Source organism: Tamandua tetradactyla, chromosome 3 (assembly GCF_023851605.1).
Source record: "Tamandua tetradactyla isolate mTamTet1 chromosome 3, mTamTet1.pri, whole genome shotgun sequence".
In the NCBI taxonomy this organism is placed as follows: Eukaryota; Metazoa; Chordata; class Mammalia; order Pilosa; family Myrmecophagidae; genus Tamandua; species Tamandua tetradactyla.
Window position 1 is genome coordinate 15,517,435 of NC_135329.1, and position 18,443 is coordinate 15,535,877.

Consider the following 18,443-nt stretch of genomic DNA (forward strand, 5'->3'; position numbering starts at 1 on the left):
CTGAATCATTATATTGATATTTCTTTTTAGTCTCCAGTGTCTTAGAGAAGCTAGAAGGAAATACCTGAAATTGTGGAACTATAACCCATACGATACTTTGAAATATGCTTTATAATTTCTTGGTAAAATATACGTTGAAATTTATCAATGCTTTTTTTGAATTACATTTTGGTGTATTTTATCAGCTTTTACATTTGTTACTTGTTCTGGCTTTTTCTATTGTCAACTGGATTATGCTAGGAACTGTATTTCTCAGTATAATTTTCCCTCTAGGGTTCTGTGTAAGAACTATCCACAAGGGAAGAGGTAAGATTTGTGAAAACCAAAGTGAAGGAGCAGTTCTTATGTTCTGCCCTTCATCATTGGTTTGAAGTGGTAAAAGAGTAACAGCAAGGCACAGGGTGGGTTTTGGTTCCCCTATGCTCTTCCCTATTGCTTTGCTAGCTCTCCTTCTTAATTGTAAGCTCTGTTGACCAACAGTGAAATCAGGGCAATCATTAAAATGTTTTTCCAGAGGTAATAGTGAAAAACTTCATCAAATTTCCATGCAGTTCTATAATAGCTTCCCCTACTATACACTTTAAAACATGATATTGGTATAAGGATAGAAAAATAGACAAATCGTACAGAATACACTAAGATGGAAATTAGTTGGATAAACACAAGGTAGAGAAAATGCTCAAGGTACATATAGATGACAGAGAATTTTTAGAAAGGAGAAAAGGAGATATGAGCCCATGTTACTGCCACAAATTCTATCACATACAAAAAAGACTCAATGACCTTGGTTTCAAAGTACTGAATCTTTGTGTGACTAAGTAATTTTAAAAACTAATAAGCTTGATATAATCTATTACTTCTTATTTTATAATATATCATCCTTTGATCAAGATGCCATGCCGGGAATTTAAGAAGTACCCAAATTCCCTGGCACAATAAATCTCAATCTCAACTGAAGGAGAGTGGAGGTCACAATATGGGAGACATTTTACTGAAAATCAATTTAAAAAAATAAAATGAAACTAAATGCAAGAAATGTGTAAGACTAGATAGTGTCAGGTGGATAACAGAAAGTTTCATTTTACCCATTTTTGGTGAAAAACATGTTATTGAAGAAAATGCCAAAAAATAGAAAATCTAAATCTAAAATTAAATCTCAAAAGTCTGATAATTTTTAATAACCTATTAACATATGTGATCAAGCCTTTACTATCAGTATTAACAGCTTTTTAAAAATAATTACAAAATACATAATACTCCCTAAGCAAATCATTTCAAATCTTTCCTTCCGTTATTCCAGATTAAATAATAATGACACCGCCTATAAAAATCTTGGGATTTGGCTAAATTTGCACTGAAAGGAAATGTATCAAATGATTTTCAAAAATTGCTGACAATAAGATTAGTTTTTACCTAAAGTGTGTAACTTTTATTTGAGAATATAAAATTCTGAAACATGGGGATTGTGGTAGATCTAAATATGTACCCCTACAAAGACATGTTCTTAATCTTAATTCGAATTATTGTGCTTGTAAACCCATTTGCAAATCAAACCCTTTGAAGATGTATTATCAGTTAAGGTGTAGTCAGACTGAATGAGGGCAGACCTGAATCGCTATTGCTAGAGGCAAAAAAAGTCAATGGAAATGGAAGAGCTGACACAAGCAGAGAAAAACCACCCTATGAGAGGAGGCAGAGGTGCATGCCACAGTATGCCAAGGATGGAAGCAAGCCAGCACCAAAATGCTAGACATTTAGAGGAGAAAACATGGCCTTGCTGATGCATTGAGCTTTTTTTTTTTTTTCACATGGGCAGGCACCGGGAATCGAACCCAGGTCCACGGGCATGACAGGCAAGCATTCTTACCTGCTGAGCCACCGTGGCCCACCCAGCATTGAGTTTTGACTTCAAGACTGAAAGCATTAGCCAGTAAATTCCTATTCTTAACCCAACCAATTATGGTATTTGTCAGGACAGTTCTACACTCTAGGGAGTGAACTTACAATAGATAATTGTCTTTTATGGAGCCCTTCTACTAGAGGTATTCATCAATGTCTTCTAACATCTTGGACAGGTAAACAAATGATATATAAGCTACATAAGTTGCATAAAAATATAACACTTCACTGTAGATATTTAATTTATATAATATTTAAAACAATATTAAGTGATATTTTCTTGATCTCAGAATTGGTGAATACAGCTCAGAGATTAAGATAAATGGGCATGAAACATTTCTAAAAGTTGCAAAACTTCCCAAAAAAAGTTATTAAAAGGAGTGTTTATCATCAACATGGTGGCGTAAGGCATGGTGGTCCACATCTCCCAGTAGAAAGAAACAAACATAAAAGGGGCAGCTTTAACATTCTAAAACTGCTGGAAGATGATCAAGATTAAAGAGCAAATCAGCAGATGCTGAAATGGAAACATTAAAACAAAAAATCTTAAAAACAGTAGGAGAGCAACTGTCACATTTATTGGTCCTAGCTGCTCCCCCACGCTCCAATCCCTGTGGTGTCTGCATCCCAGTGGTGTCTTGGAAGCCCAAGCACGTGTAAAGTTTGGATCCTTAGAACCTGCTTGACCAGCAGTGGAGAATGGGTGGCATGCTTGCATTTCCAGGGTGGGTTGCGAGGACCTGATTACTGGTGCACCTCAGTGAGAATATATATATGGCTCTGAAGAAGACAGACTTATAATGCAGGTCTGGGCCATGTAACCCAGAAGTTAGAAGGGGCAGAAAAAGCTGCATGATAAGGGGGAGGTGGGCGATGGAAACATAGAGCATACCCAGTGATGAAAGCTGGAGTGAAAAGGCAGACCAGAGTGTGGGGAGCAAAGCTGACTTGACTGTAGCAGCTTGGGAGAAAAAACAGGACTAAAAACAAAAAAGCACAGGCCAGATCCTTAGAAGGAGAGGAACTCCTTTCCTGGAAGGGAAACTGTCACACATAATGGAGAATTCTTGAAAGTTACTGTGCACACCTAGGGCAAGATATAGGCTCTGAGTAACCTGAGAAGGATTGAAGTGTTAACCAAGGACTGTTGCATAGATTCAGTGAGAACTAATATAAGGCCCGCCCGCCCTCCTCTCCCCTCTTTGTCCACCGGCCCGGCACGTGGCGCCCACACCCCACAGCAGCCAGCCCGCCCGCCCTCCTCTCCCCTCTTTGTCCGCCGGCCCGGCGTGCGGCGCCCACGCCCCGCAGCAGCCAGCCCGCCTGCCCTCCTCTCCCCTCTTCCCCCTCCTGCTCCGGTGGCTCTCCAACCACCACCGTGCCCTCTTCCGCCTTCACTGGCTCCTCCGCCACCAGCCTTGACAGCCTTGCCACCCTCACCTTTCCTCCTCCAGAACAGTTACTGGGGGAGTGGAGACAATACAGAGCAGCTCCCGGAGCCACGACGGAGATCAAAGGGACAGCGTACCCTATCCTGGAACGGCTGACTGTCTGGGAGAACCAGCTCCGGTGAGATCGCTGAGGGGCGCGGGCTTTCCCAGGCGGGACGGCAAGCGGCCGCAGTCCCTCCCTTCCTCCTTCCCAGGCCAGCTGGCAGAATTGGGCAGGTGGTCCCCTTGGGCTGCGGCAGCTGGTGCCCCCACCACTCGAGGCCCCCCGGACCAACTGAGAGAGTTGGGTCGGAAATCCCCAGACTGCAGAGAACGGTGACCGGGGGGTCCCTTCCAAACACGTGACTCCCCGGTCTGGCTGGGAACAGTGCACTCTCCCGGGCTGCGACAGCTGGCGCCCTCCCGCCACGCTTGGCACCCTGGGCCGACTAGGAAATTTGGTCAGGCACTCTCCCGTGCTGCGGCGGCCAGCGACCCTCCCCGCGTTCGGATCCCCGGGCCGGCTAGCACTCTTCCAAGACGCTTCGGCTGCTGAACCTCCCCTACGGCGAGAGTTTTCCAGAATTAAAGGACCCACAGCAACTTTCACTGGTGGAACCCGTAGACAAACGTGTGCCACGAGTGCCACCTACTGGGCAGGATAAAAAAACAGAACCCAGAGATTTCACAGAAAAATCTTTCAATCTGTGGGGTCCAACACCCAGGGAAATCTGTCTAAATGCCCAGACGTCAGCAGAAGATAACGGATCATGCTCAGAAAATTGAAAATATGGCCCAGTCAAAGGAACAAACCAATAGTTCAAATGAGATACAGGAGCTGAGAAAACTAATGCTGAATATACGAACAGAAATGGAAAACCTCTTCAAAAACGAAATCGATAAATTGAGGGAGGACATGAAGAAGACATAGGCTGATCAAAAAGAAGAAATAGAAAAACTGAAAAAAACAAATCACAGAGCTTATGGAAGTGAAGGATAAAGTAGAAAAGAAGGAAAAAACAATGGACACCTACAATGATAGATTTAAAGAGACAGAATAGAATTAGTGATTTGGAGGATGGAACATCTGAATTCCAAAAAGAAACAGAAACTATCCGGAAAAGAATGGAAAAATTTGAACAGGGCATCAGGGAACTCAAAGACAATGTGAATTGCACAAATATACCTGTTGTGGGTGTCCCAGAAGGAGAAGAGAAGGGAAAAGGAGGAGAAAAACTAATGGAAGAAATTTTCACTGAAAATTTCCCAACTCTTATGAAAGACCTAAAATTACAGATCCAAGAAGTGCAGTGCACCCCAAAGAGATTAGACCCAAATAGGCATTCCCCAAGACACTTACTAGTTAGAATGTCAGAGGTCAAAGAGAAAGAGAGGATCTTGAAAGCAGCGAGAGAGAAGCAATCCATCACACACAAGGGAAACCCAATAAGACTATGTGTAGATTTCTCAGCAGAAGCTATGGAAGCTAGAAGACAATGGGATGATATATTTAAGTTACTAAAAGATAAAAACTGCCAACCAAGACTCCTATATCCAGCAAAATTGTCCTTCAAAAATGAGGGAGAAATTAAAACATTCTCAGACAAAAAGTCACTGAGAGAATTTGTGACCAACAGACCAGCTCTGCAAGAAATACTAAAGGGAGCACTAGAGTCAGATACAAAAAGACAGAAGAGAGAGACATGGAGAAGAGTGTAGAAAGAAGGAAAGTCAGATATGATATATGTAATGCAAAAGGCAAAATGGCAGAGGAAAATATTATCCAAACAGTAATAACTCTAAATGTTAATGGACTGAATTCCCCAATCAAAAGACATAGACTGGCAGATGGATTAAAAAACAGGATCCTTCTATATGCTGTCTACAGGAAACACATCTTAGACCCAAAGATAAATGTAGGTTGAAAGTGAAAGGTTGGGAAAAGATATTTCATGCAAATAACAACCAGAAAAGAGCAGGAGTGGCTATACTAATATCCAACAAATTAGACTTCAAATGTAAAACAGTTAAAAGAGACAAAGAAGGACACTATATACTAATAAAAGGAACAATTAAACAAGAAGACATAACAATCATAAATATTTACGCACCGAACCAGAATACCCCAAAATACGTAAGGAATACACTGCAAACACTGAAAAGGGAAATAGACTCATATACCATAATAGTTGGAGACTTCAATTCACCACTCTCATCAATGGACAGACCATCTACACAGAGGATCAATAAAGAAATAGAGAATCTGAATATTACTATAAATGAGCTAGACTTAACAGACATTTATAGGACATTACATCCCACAACAGCAGGATACACCTTTTTCTCAAGTGCTCATGGATCATTCTCAAAGATAGACCATATGCTGGGTCACAAAGCAAGTCTTAACAAATTTAAAAAGATTGAAATCATACACAACACTTTCTCGGATCATAAAGGAATGAAGTTGGAAATCAATAATAGGCGGAGTGCCAGAAAATTCACAAATACATGGAGGCTCAACAACACACTCTTAAACAACCAGTGGGTCAAAGAAGAAATTGCAAGAGAAATTAGTAAATACCTTGAGGCGAATGAAAATGAAAACACAACATATCAAAACTTATGGGACGCAGCAAAGGCAGTGCTAAGAGGGAAATTTATTGCCCTAAATGCCTTTATCAGAAAAGAAGAAAAGGCAAAAATGCAGGAAATAATTGTCCACTTGGAAGAACTGGAGAAAGAACAGCAAACTAATCCCAAAGCAAGCAAAAGAAAAGAAACAACAAAGATTAGAGCAGAAATAAATGACATTGAAAACATGAAAACAATAGAGAAAATCAATAAGACCAGAAGTTGGTTCTATGAGAAAATCAACAAGATTGATGGGCCTTTAGCAAGATTGACAAAAAGAAGAAGAGAGAGGATGCAAATAAATAAGATCAGAAATGGAAGAGGAGACATAACTACTGACCTCACAGAAATAAAGGAGGTAATAACAGAATACTATGAACAACTTTACGCTAATAAATACAACAATTTAGAGGAAATGGACGGGTTCCTGGAAAGACATGAACAACCAACTTTGACTTAAGAAGAAATAGATGACCTCAACAAACCAATCACAAGTAAAGAGATTGAATTAGTCATTCAAAAGCTCCCTAAAAAGAAAAGTCCAGGACCAGACGGCTTCACATGTGAATTCTATCAAACATTCCAGAAAGAGTTAGTACCAACTCTCCTCAAACTCTTCAAAATAATCGAAGTGGAGGGAAAACTACCTAATTCATTCTATGAAGCCAACATCACCCTCATACCAAAACCAGGCAAAGATATTACAAAAAAAGAAAACTACAGACCAATCTCTCTAATGAATATAGATGCAAAAATCCTCAATAAAATTCTAGCAAACCGTATCCAACAACACATTAAAAGAATTATACATCATGACCAAGTAGGATTCATCCCAGGTATGCAAGGATGGTTCAACATAAGAAAATCAATTAATGTAATACACCACATCAACAAATCAAACCAGAAAAATCACATGATCATCTCAATTGATGCAGAGAAGGCATTTGACAAGATTCAATATCCTTTCCTGTTGAAAACACTTCAAAAGATAGGAATACAAGGGAACTTCCTTAAAATGATAGAGGGAATATATGAAAAACCCACAGCTAATATCATCCTCAATGGGGAAAAATTGAAAACGTTCCCCCTAAGATCAGGAACAAGACAAGGATGTCCACTATCACCACTATTATTCAACATTGTGTTGGAGGTTCTAGCCAGAGCAATTAGACAAGAAAAAGAAATACAAGGCATCAAAATTGGAAAGGATGAAGTAAAACTATCACTGTTTGCAGACGATATGATACTATATGTAGAAAACCGAGAAAAATCCACAACAAAATTACTAGAGCTAATAAATGAGTACAGCAAAGTAGCAGGCTACAAGATCAACATTCAAAAATCTGTAGCTTTTCTATACACTAGTAATGAACAAGCTGAGGGGGAAATCAAAAACGAATCCCATTTAAAATCGCAACTAAAAGAATAAAATACCTAGGAATAAATTTAACCAAAGAGACAAAAAGCCTATATAAAGAAAACTACAAAAAAATGCTAAAAGAAATCACAGAAGACCTAAATAGATGGAAAGGCATACCGTGTTCATGGATTGGAAGACTAAATATAGTTAAGATGTCAATCCTACCTAAACTGATCTACAGATTCAATGCAATACCAATCAAAATCCCTACAACTTATTTTTCAGAATTAGAAAAACCAATAAGCAAATTTATCTGGAAGGGCAGGTTGCCCCGAATTGCTAAAAACATCTTGAGGAAAAAAAACGAAGCTGGAGGTCTCGCGATGCCGGACTTTAAGGCATATTATGAAGCCACAGTGGTCAAAACAGCATGGTATTGGCATAAAGATAGATATACCGACCAGTGGAATCGAATAGAGTGCTCAGATATAGACCCTCTCATCTATGGACATTTGATCTTTGATAAGGCAGTCAAGCCAACTCACCTGGGACAGAACAGTCTCTTCAATAAATGGTGCCTAGAGAACTGGATATCCATATGTAAAAGAATGAAAGAAGACCCGTATCTCACACCTTATACAAAAGTTAACTCAAAATGGATCAAAGATCTAAACATTAGGTCTAAGACCATAAAACAGTCAGAGGAAAATGTAGTGAGATATCTTGTGAATCTTACAACTGGAGGCGGTTTTACAGACCTTAAACCTAAAGCAAGAGCACTGAAGAAGGAAATAAATAAATGGGAGCTCCTCAAAATTAAACACTTTTGTGCATCAAAGAACTTCATCAAGAAAGTAGAAAGACAGCCTACACAATGGGAGATAATATTTGGAAATGACATATCAGATAAAGGTCTAGTATCCAGAATTTATAAAGAGATTGTTCTACTCAACAACAAAAAGACAGCCAACCCAATTACAAAATGGGAAAAAGACTTGGACAGACACCTACCAGAAGAGGAAATACGCATGGCCAAGAGGCACATGAAGAGATGCTCAATGTCCCTGGCCATTAGAGAAATGCAAATCAAAACCACAATGAGATATCATCTCACACCCACCAGAATGGCCATTATCAACAAAACAGAAAATGACAAGTGCTGGAGAGGATGCGGTGAAAGAGGCACACTTATCCACTGTTGGTGGGAATGTCAAAGGGTGCAACCACTGTGGAAGGCAGTTTGGCGGTTCCTCAAAAAGCTGAATATAGAATTGCCATACGACCCAGCAATACCATTCCCAAGTATCTACTCAAAAGACTTAAGGGCAAAGACACAAACGGACATTTGCACACCAATGTTTATAGCAGCATTATTTACAATTGCAAAGAGATGGAAACAGCCAAAATGTCCATCAACAGAAGAATGGCTAAACAAACTGTGGTATATACATACGATGGAATATTATGCAGCTTTAAGACAAGATAAACTTATGAAGCTTGTAATAACATGGATGGACCTAGAGAATATTATGCTGAGTGAGTCCAGCCAAAAACTAAAGGACAAATACTGTATGGTCCCACTGATGTGAACGGACATTTGAGAATAAACTTGAAATATGTCATTGGTAACAGAGTCCAGCAGGAGTTAGAAACAGGGCAAGATAATGGATAATTGAAGCTGAAGGGATACAGACTGTGCAACAGGACTCGATACAAAAACTCAAAAATGGACAGCACAATAATACGTAATTGTAAAGTAATCATGTTAAAACACTGAATGAAGCTGCATCTGAGCTATAGGGGTTTTTTTTGTTGTTTTTTTTTTTTACTATTATTACTACTTTTTTTCTTTTCTCTATATTAACATTTTATATCTTTTTCTGTTGTGTTGCTAGTTCCTCTAAACCGATGCAAATGTACTAAGAAACGATGATCATGCATCTATGTGATGATGTTAAGAATTACTGAGTGCATATGTAGAATGGTATGATTTCTAAATGTTGTGTTAATTTCTTTTTTTTTTTCCTTTTCTTTCTGTTAATAAAAAAAAAAAAAAAGAGGGAGCCATTTTGAAAAAACTTTAGAGGGAAGAGAGAGAACCTACACAGGCAGCAGAATGGACAGAGCCCTGGGGAAGCTGTTGAAGGGAAAGCTGCAGATCTTGCTGTATGCCTCTCCAGCTGAGAGAAAAACCCTGAACGATGTCGGCCTTCTTAAACCAAGATATCTTTCCCTGGATGCCTTACATTGGACAATTTCATAGCCTTGCCTTAATTTGGACATTTTCACAACTTTAGAACTGTAAACTTGCAACTTAATAAACTCCCCTTGTTAAAAGCTGTGGTTTCTACTATACTGCATTCCAGCAGCTTTCAAACTAGGACACCCAGACTGCCCAAACTTCAACAAAAACTCAGAAGGCAGAGAAAGAAACAAGAGGAGTTGGCCCACTCAGGGCACAAAATTAAACAGCAGAGGAAGCAAAAACATTTGAACAACTAATCAAAGACATTGAATCAATTCTCCTAATGGGCTAAAGGAAAACACAGGCATGGACTAAAGGAAATCAAAAGACAATACAAGAACAAAGGAGGAGTGAGAAGTTTTAGAAAGGAATGAAACAGATGTTTTCAGGGTGAAAAATGCAATAAGGGAGACTGAAAATACACCAGAGGTATTCAACAGCTGGTTTGAACCAGCAGACTAAAGACTCAGTAAACTAGAAGACAGACAACTGAAATCATTCAGTCTGAAAAGTAGAGAGAGAAAGAATGAAAAAGTGAGCAGTACCTTAGGGAACTATTGTACAACATGAAGTATACCATCACACACATTATGGGAATTACAGAAGAAAAGAAAGATAAAGGACAGAAAGGGCATTTCAAGAAGTAATGGCTACAACACTCCCCAAATTGACAAGGTATATGAACATAGGCATCCAAGAAGACCAACAAACTCCAAACCGTATAAACCCAAATGGATCCACCCCCAAAACAAATCATCATCAAAATGTCAAATGACAAAGTTGAAAATTCTGAAATCAGCAAGATAGAAATGACTTGTTGCATACTAAGGATCCCCAATAAGATTAGCTACAAAGTTCTCAACAGAAATCACAGAGTTCAAAAGCAGTGAACAACATATTTAAATACTGAAAGAAAAAAATTGCCAGCCAAGAATCCTAAATCTAGCAAATATTCTCTTTCAAAAATAAGGATGAGTGTGAGACGTCCACTGAGAGAGTTTTTGACCTAGAGACATGCTGTACAAGAATTTCTAAAGAGAGTTCATCAGGTTGATGGGAAAGGACAGCAGACCAGTAGCTCAGAGTCTTATGGAGAAATAAACATCTCCACTAAAGGCAATTACATGGATAAATACAAATCCCAGTATTACCATATTCTTGGGAGCTAACTCTACTTTTTATTTCTTACAAGATATAGAATAAATTGAATAAGAAATAGTTATATCTTATGGGCACAAAAAATATAAACATAGGAGCAGAGTTAAGTTGGTATCATTTCAAAGTAAATGCTTATATATTTAAGTTGATAAACACAACCCTCAAAGAAAAGATTTCAGATACATAGAGAAGTGAGAAAGGTGTTAATCTGTTTCACTAAAAAAAACTATTAACTATATGCAAAGGAATGCTGCAATTAAGGAATAGAGGGACAAAAAAAGGTATAGGAGATACAAAAAACAAAGGGCACAATGGCTGAACTAAGTCTTGTCCTATCGGGAATTAAAATGAATGTAAGGGCATTAAAGTCCCTAATCAAAGGGCACAGTGTGGGAGAATGGACACAAAAGCCTGATCAATTGTATGCTGATTACAGAAGACTCACCTAAGACCCAAAGACAAGAAAGGCTTGAAAGTGAAAAAATAGGAAAAATATTTCAAAATAGGTGGCCATACTAATATCAAACCTAAAATAGGTTTTAATTTAAAAGCTGTTCAAGTAAGATCAAAGGTGATGCTAAAGTTATATAGAGAAGGTAGGGATTAAAAATGAGTATGAATGCTGAATCATTATATTGATGGTTCTTTTAGCTGCTCTTGGAGCAGCTAGTTGTAAAAATCTAAAATTGGGGAACTGTAACCCACACTGAACTCTAAAATCTGTTCTGCAACTAATTGTTGCAGTGTGCTTTGAATTTTTTTTGGACATATGTTATTTTTCACAAAACAGTCAATTGTGATGATAAATGCACTGCTATATGATGATGTTGTGAACCACTGGTTGCACACATTGGATGATTACATGGCATGTGAATATATAATATACATCAATAAAAATGCTAAAAAAAACCCTGTTTAATGACAAAAAAGAAGGACACTATGTATATTAGAAGGGTCAATCCACCAAGATATAACATATATGCACGTAATCACAGAACCTCAAGAAGAAAACATTGACAAAACTGAAGGAAGACATAAGACAGTTTTGTAATTATAGTTGGAGACTTCAATATTCCATTTTCAACGATGGATAGAATATCTGGTCAGATGATCATTAAGAGAATGGAGAAACCGAACACTAATATAAACCAACTAGACATAGCAGATGTATACAGAACACTGCACCAAACAGCAGCAGAGTAAACATTCTTCTCAAGCGCACATGGATAATTCTCCTGGATAGAGCATGCATTTGGCCACAAAACAAGTCCCAATACATTGAAAAAGAATGAAATTACACAAAGTGGCTTCCCTGGTCACTTGGAAAGAAGTCAGAAATCAATAACAGAAAGAAAGTTGGAAAATGCACATGTATGTAGAAATTAAACAACACATTCTTATCAATGGGTCAAAGGAGAAATCACAAGAGAATTTAAAAAATATCTTGAGACAAATGAAAATGAAAACACAACGTAGCAAAATGTATGAGATGCAGTGAAGGCAGTGCTCAAAAGGAAATTTATAGCTATGGATGTCTATATTAAAAATAAGGAATATCTCAAATCAATAATCTAACTGGAAGAAAAATAAGAGTTAACTAAACATAAAGTTAGTAGAAGGAAAGAAATAACAAAGATTACAACTGAAATAAAGGAGAAGATAGAAAAGTAAAGCAAGGTAAAACATTTGAGAGAATCAATTAAACTAAAAGATAACACTTTGAAACAATCCATAAAATTGACAAACCTTTAGCTCGGTTAACAAAGAAAAAAAAGAGATGCAAATCACTGAAATCCAAATGAAACGGGGACATTTCTGCTAATCTGGCAGAAATTAAAAGGATTATAAGGGAATACCATGAATGAATGTGTGCCAACAAATTAGATAATCTAGAGGAAATGGACAAATTCTTAGAAACACAGAACTTAAATCTATTTGAGTAGAAATAGAAGAGCTCAACAGACCGATAACAAGAAAAAAGATTGTGTTAGTAAACAGAAACATCATAACAATGAAAAATCCAAGTGGCTTCATTGGTGAATTCTACCAGACATTCAAAGAAGAATTAACAATATTGATAAAATTTTTTCCAAAAAATTGAAGAGAGAACTTTTCTAAATTCATTCGAAGAAGCCAACATTACCCTAATACCAAAGATAGAAAAAAACATTTGAAGAAAAGGAAACTACATACCAATTTCCCTTACAAGTACAGATGCAAAACTCCTCAATAAAATACTAGGAATTCTAATGCAACTGCATATTAAAACAGTTATACACCATGAGTGTGCCAGTTTGAAACTCTCATGTACCCCAGAAAAGCCATGTTCTTTAGTCCTCATTCAATATTGCTGGGAGGGATCTTTCTTATTGTTTCCATGGATATGTGACCCAGCCAATTGTGGGGGGAAATTTTTGATTAGATGATTTCCGTGGAGATGTGTCTCCACCCATTGAAGTGGAGTTGCTTACTACAGCCCTTTAAGAGAGAATCATTTTGGAAAGAACCAACAGAGCCCACACAGCCATACAGTTTACTCCATTTTTCACCTACCTTTATACTTTGTATCTTATAGGGCAGATCTCTGGACTCAATTTCCTTCTCAGCGTATAAAGAAACACTTGCATTCTTATGTTTTATTTGATAAATCACATGTTCAAAACCAACTGAAGATTCCAGGGGTTCAATTCCATAACTGACATTTTCAAACTGCAGCAATCCCCTAAAAATTCCAAAAAATGGATGAACACATTACACATTTTTAAAAAGTCAACAAAATTCCACTTATTTAGTTGTTTTAAACATTTCATGCAGTTTATGTTCAGCCCTAGTGTTAGTAAAGTAGGAAAGCCTTACCGAGTATCCAGGAACTTATTGAGTGGCATAAAATAGTAATGCTATTGATTTTGACCTAGTTATTAATGTTTCATGTTTCATAAATAAAAAAATCTTAATCATAGAAAGCATAGGAGCCATTGAAAGAATTCCCATGTTATGCTTTGACAATGAGAAATAAGTTCTCCAAATATTCATATCACATCATAGAACCCTTGCATATTATTTTTAATTAAAAAAATACTTCCCCAAAAATCCATTTTGTAAACCATAAAATTATATATCACAACCTGAGTCCAGTACATGTGCTCACAAGTGCCAGAGAATTTGGATAATCTTTAATATATCCTTGGTAGTAGCAGAAATTCTGAAAAACAAAGATAAAAGTGCATATATCTTCATTATAATAATTCATATGAAAGAAACTATTTTAAAATATTTAAAACATAAATATATACGTTGAGATCTCTTTCATGTACTCTCAGCTCAGGAGTAAGTTAAGAATTTATACCTGAGTTAATATGGTTTTTGGCATCATTATCAAAGATAAATACATAATATATATATATATATACCTGTGTAGTTTTATCAAATACTAATTTCAAAAATGGTTAAGAATACTAAATGAACATTTGATTCAATTCTCCAAAAATTTCCATACAGATTCACAAAGAGTAAGTGCATTTTCATATTTTTCCTATTTCATAAATTAAATATGACACTGTTACTCATTAGATCAATGTAAAAAACCATCAAAAATTGATTTTTTATTGTCAGTTCTGGATTATTTTGTCAAGGTAGCAGTAAAAATACAGACTGAGTACAAAAGAGAAATGTTTCTTTTCAAAATTATTTGAGCATGACAGTGTACCTTACACTGGATTAACCTTCCCAAAATAATAATTATAAACTCAGGAAAAATATACTTAAAACTTTAACTACTAAGTCAAGCAGAAAAAATGAGAGGAGAGAATCAATATTAAGAAGAAGAGCCCTGCAAAAACTGGGATTTCCATCGTTCAGGTCCTCACCTGAGGGTACTCTCCCAGGCAGCACAGCACAGCACAGAGTGGAGTATCAACTCAGAGCTCCCTACTACTAGCCGGAGGGTGGAGGCACAACTTCAAATGTGCCTGGAAACTGAGGTGTGATATCCAGGAAGGAGGAAAGCAAAGCATGAGGCCAAAAAAAAAACATATTAACTCAGGTGCGAATTGTTAACTTACTCCTGAAACGGGAATACATGAAAGAGATCCCAAGTAGCCCAGCAGGAGCCAAGGTCCATAAAAGCTGTAAGATCTGAAAAGGAATGTTGGTTATCTTCAAACACAGGGAAACAGAGCTCTAGAAGCTGCGTCCAGCCAACTTATTTGCCGGCTAGAACAAAAATTAAAACTCTCTAGAGAAAGATAACAGAAACACAAGCTCTATAAATTAATTTATCAATGAATGTGGCCAGCATATGATAAAAAAATAGTAATAGATAAGCGAACAAATAGAAAAATACATGTGACCCAAAGTCAAAAGAAAAAGTAGGGTAGAGAAACTGGCCCTGAAGTAAATCCAGAATTTAGAAAACACAGAATATGACTTGAAAGTAGGTCTTAAAAACGTGATCAAGAATAGTAGAAAACTTAGGCCTAATAAAGGAAGTAATGAGGAATTTCAGAGGATAGATATAGGTTGTAAAGATGCCAACCACATATTCTAGAGTAAAATATTTAAGAATACACATTTACAATATTTAAAAGTACACTGAATATACCAAATAAATTAAATACTTTGGTATAAGTTTAACAAATTATGTACAAAATATTCATGAGGAAAATTATAAAACTATGATGAAATAAATTTAATAATATCTAAATAAATAGAGATATATATATGCTCATGGATACAAAGAGCCAATATTATTAAGATGTCAATTCTTCTAAACTTGATTTAAAGATGCAATTCAATCCTAATAAAAATCCTGGCAAATTGCTCTGTGTAAACATATAAACATAGTAAAGACCCAAAATAGTAAACACAATATTGAAGAACAATGTCACAAGACTGACATCACCGGATTTTAAGATTTACTGTAAGCTACGGTGATTAAGAGAGTGGGATACTGGTCAAAGAATAGACAGATACAGGACCAAAATAGGAAGTCCATATACAATGTGTTATTTATACCCACATGAAAAAAAATTGGATCTAGACACAGACTTTACATATTTTACAAAAATTAGTTCAAAATGGATCATAAGCCTAAATGTAAAACATAAAACTTTTTCATTTCTGGAAGAAAATCTAGATGGTCCTGGGTTTGGCAATGACTACTTAGGTGGAACTTTAAAAGTACAACTTCTGAAATAAAAATATGTTTGACTTGATTAAAATTTAAAAATTGTGATCTGTAAAAGACTTAAGAGAATTAAAACAGAAACAAAACGTGGGAGAAAGTATTTGCAAAATGAAAATCTGATAAATTACTTTTATGAAAAATAGACAAACTATTAAAACACAATAGTATGAAAACAAACAACCCAATTACAATATAAGCAACAACAAAAAATAACATGGGAACAGACACCTAACCAAATAGCATATACAGTTGGCAAATACGCACATGAAAAGATGGTCAACATCATTCATCTCTAGCGAGTTATAAGTGAAATCAATGAGATCTCACTACACATATATTAGACTGGCTAAAATCGAAAACACTGATAACAGCAAATGCTAACAAGGATGTAAACCAACAAGAATCTTCATTTAATGCTTGCTGGAATGAAAACGGGTATAGTCACTTTGGAAAGCAGTTTGGCAGCTTTTTACAAAACTAACATAGGCTTACAATACCATCCAGCCACTGCACTTGTACATATTTACCCAACAAGATGAAAACTGATGTCTCCACATGTGATGTGCACATGATTAGTAGTTTTAATCATAATTGCCAAATACTGGAAACAACTGAGATGTCATTCAATACTTGGATTTGATAAACAAATTCAAGCATATCTGTTCAATGAAATATTTTCCATTAATAAAAAGAAATAGGCTATCATTCCATGGAAAGACATGGAAGAGTCTTCAGTGCATATTCCTAAGTGAAAGAAGCCAATCTGGAATGGTTAACTACTGTATGATTCCAACTGCCTGACATTGTGGAAAAAGCAAAGCTATAGAATAAAAGGAAAGAGGATCAGGGCATAAAAATATTTGGGGGGAAAAGGCCAAAAGTTCACCATATTTAGTGAGAAACAGCAATTTATAAATCCAAACATCTCATCACATCATAGTAAACTGCTGAAAATGAAAATAAAATCTTGGTTACAACCAAGGAAAGGCAGCATTCAGGGGAATAATGATACAAATGATGGGTAAACTTTCATCAAATAAATTGGAGACAAGGACATAATGAAATAACACAAAGTTCTGAGACAGGGGAAAACAGGCAACTTAGAAATATACATCCCCTAAAAATTTCCTTTCAAAAATAAAGTTATGGAGGATTAAATTCTAGAATGACAGTGTGAAAATCTCTGCAGACCTTCTGCCCATTAAAATTGATCAAAATTACAACCAAACAACTATTTAGGTCTTCCAGATATGGTAAGGGAAAGTTGTCCTGAAAGAAAAATTAAGAAACATCTATTAGAGGATATCTGTGAAAATACAGTAAGAAAAATAAGAGTGTGGTGTGTGAACCAAAGTCCCTCCCTTCCTTCCCCTTCCAAGTTCCATCAGTGGAAGTGGAAACTCTACTCCAGACTGGTTCAGCTAAGAACAAATGGTTCCCTCTTCCTTAATCTCCAAGTAAGAGAGCTTCCTCCCTGACAGGATAAAGATGTCAGCATTTCTGATCCTGCCTCACCTACCTGCCACTGAGACTAAGGTCTGGAAATTTTACTCAAGAGATGTGGAGTAGCTTCTTCTGCCCAGGCTCCAATCATTGAACAGCAATCTGCCTTGGGTACAGCACTGCTGATTATGCTCTGACTCCAATGACCCTTGCTCTGCCTCATAAGGTGGCAGTTCCATGTTAGAAGAAGCAAGAGGTGACCTCAAAATACATCTCTCCTTTTCACTAAGTTCTCAGCTGCTACAGAACACACAAAAAAGTATAAGAAACACTGTCTTTACAGTAATAACATTAAATATTAATGGGTTAAAATCGCCATCAAAATACATAGGTGGGCGAAATGGATTAAAAAACAGGACCCATCTATATGCTGTGTGGTCGAGACCCACTTTAGACACAAGAACAAAAACAGGTTGAAAATGAAAGGTTGGAAAAAGTTATTTTAATCAAAGAACAATCAGAAAATAGCAGGGGTAGTCATACTAGTATCCAACAAATTAGACTTCAAATATAAAATAATTAAAAAAAGGCAAAGGAGGATACTATTTATTTAAAAAAGGAACAAGTCAACAGGAAGACATAACAATCATAAATATTTATGCACTGAGCCAGAGTGCTCTGAAATACATAAGGCAAACACTGACAGCACTGAAGGGTGAAGTAGACACCTCTACCAAAATAGTTGGAGACTTCAATGGATAGAACATCTAGACAGAGAATCAGTAAGGAAACAGAGATTTTGAATAACACAATAAATGTACTAGCCTTAACAGATATTTACAGAACATTATACCCCACAACAGCAGGATACACATTTTTCTCAAGTGTGCACAGATCATTCGCAAGAATAGATCATATGCTGGGTCACAAAGCAAGTCTCAATAAATTTAGAAAGATTTGATTATAAAAAACATTTTCTTGGATCGTAATGAAATTCACTTGGAAATCATAACAAGAAGAGAGCTAGAAAATTCACAAAAATATGGAGGGTAAACAACATATGTTTAAACATCCAGTGGGTCAAGGAAGAAA

General features: G+C 36.6%; 1 protein-coding gene across 3 annotated transcripts in view; it reads right to left on the minus strand.

Moving 5' to 3' along the window:
- The window catches only part of ADAM2 (ADAM metallopeptidase domain 2), a 110,537-nt gene that overhangs the window by 73,035 nt on the left and 19,059 nt on the right, over nucleotides 1-18,443 (minus strand). For all 3 annotated transcript variants that reach the window (XM_077152557.1, XM_077152558.1, XM_077152556.1), the window contains exons 5-6: nucleotides 13,849-13,925; nucleotides 13,277-13,445 (exon numbers count right to left, since the gene is read on the minus strand). In XM_077152557.1, the coding sequence (XP_077008672.1) occupies nucleotides 13,277-13,445; nucleotides 13,849-13,925 (246 nt within the window). The remainder of the gene's footprint in view (nucleotides 1-13,276; nucleotides 13,446-13,848; nucleotides 13,926-18,443) is intronic.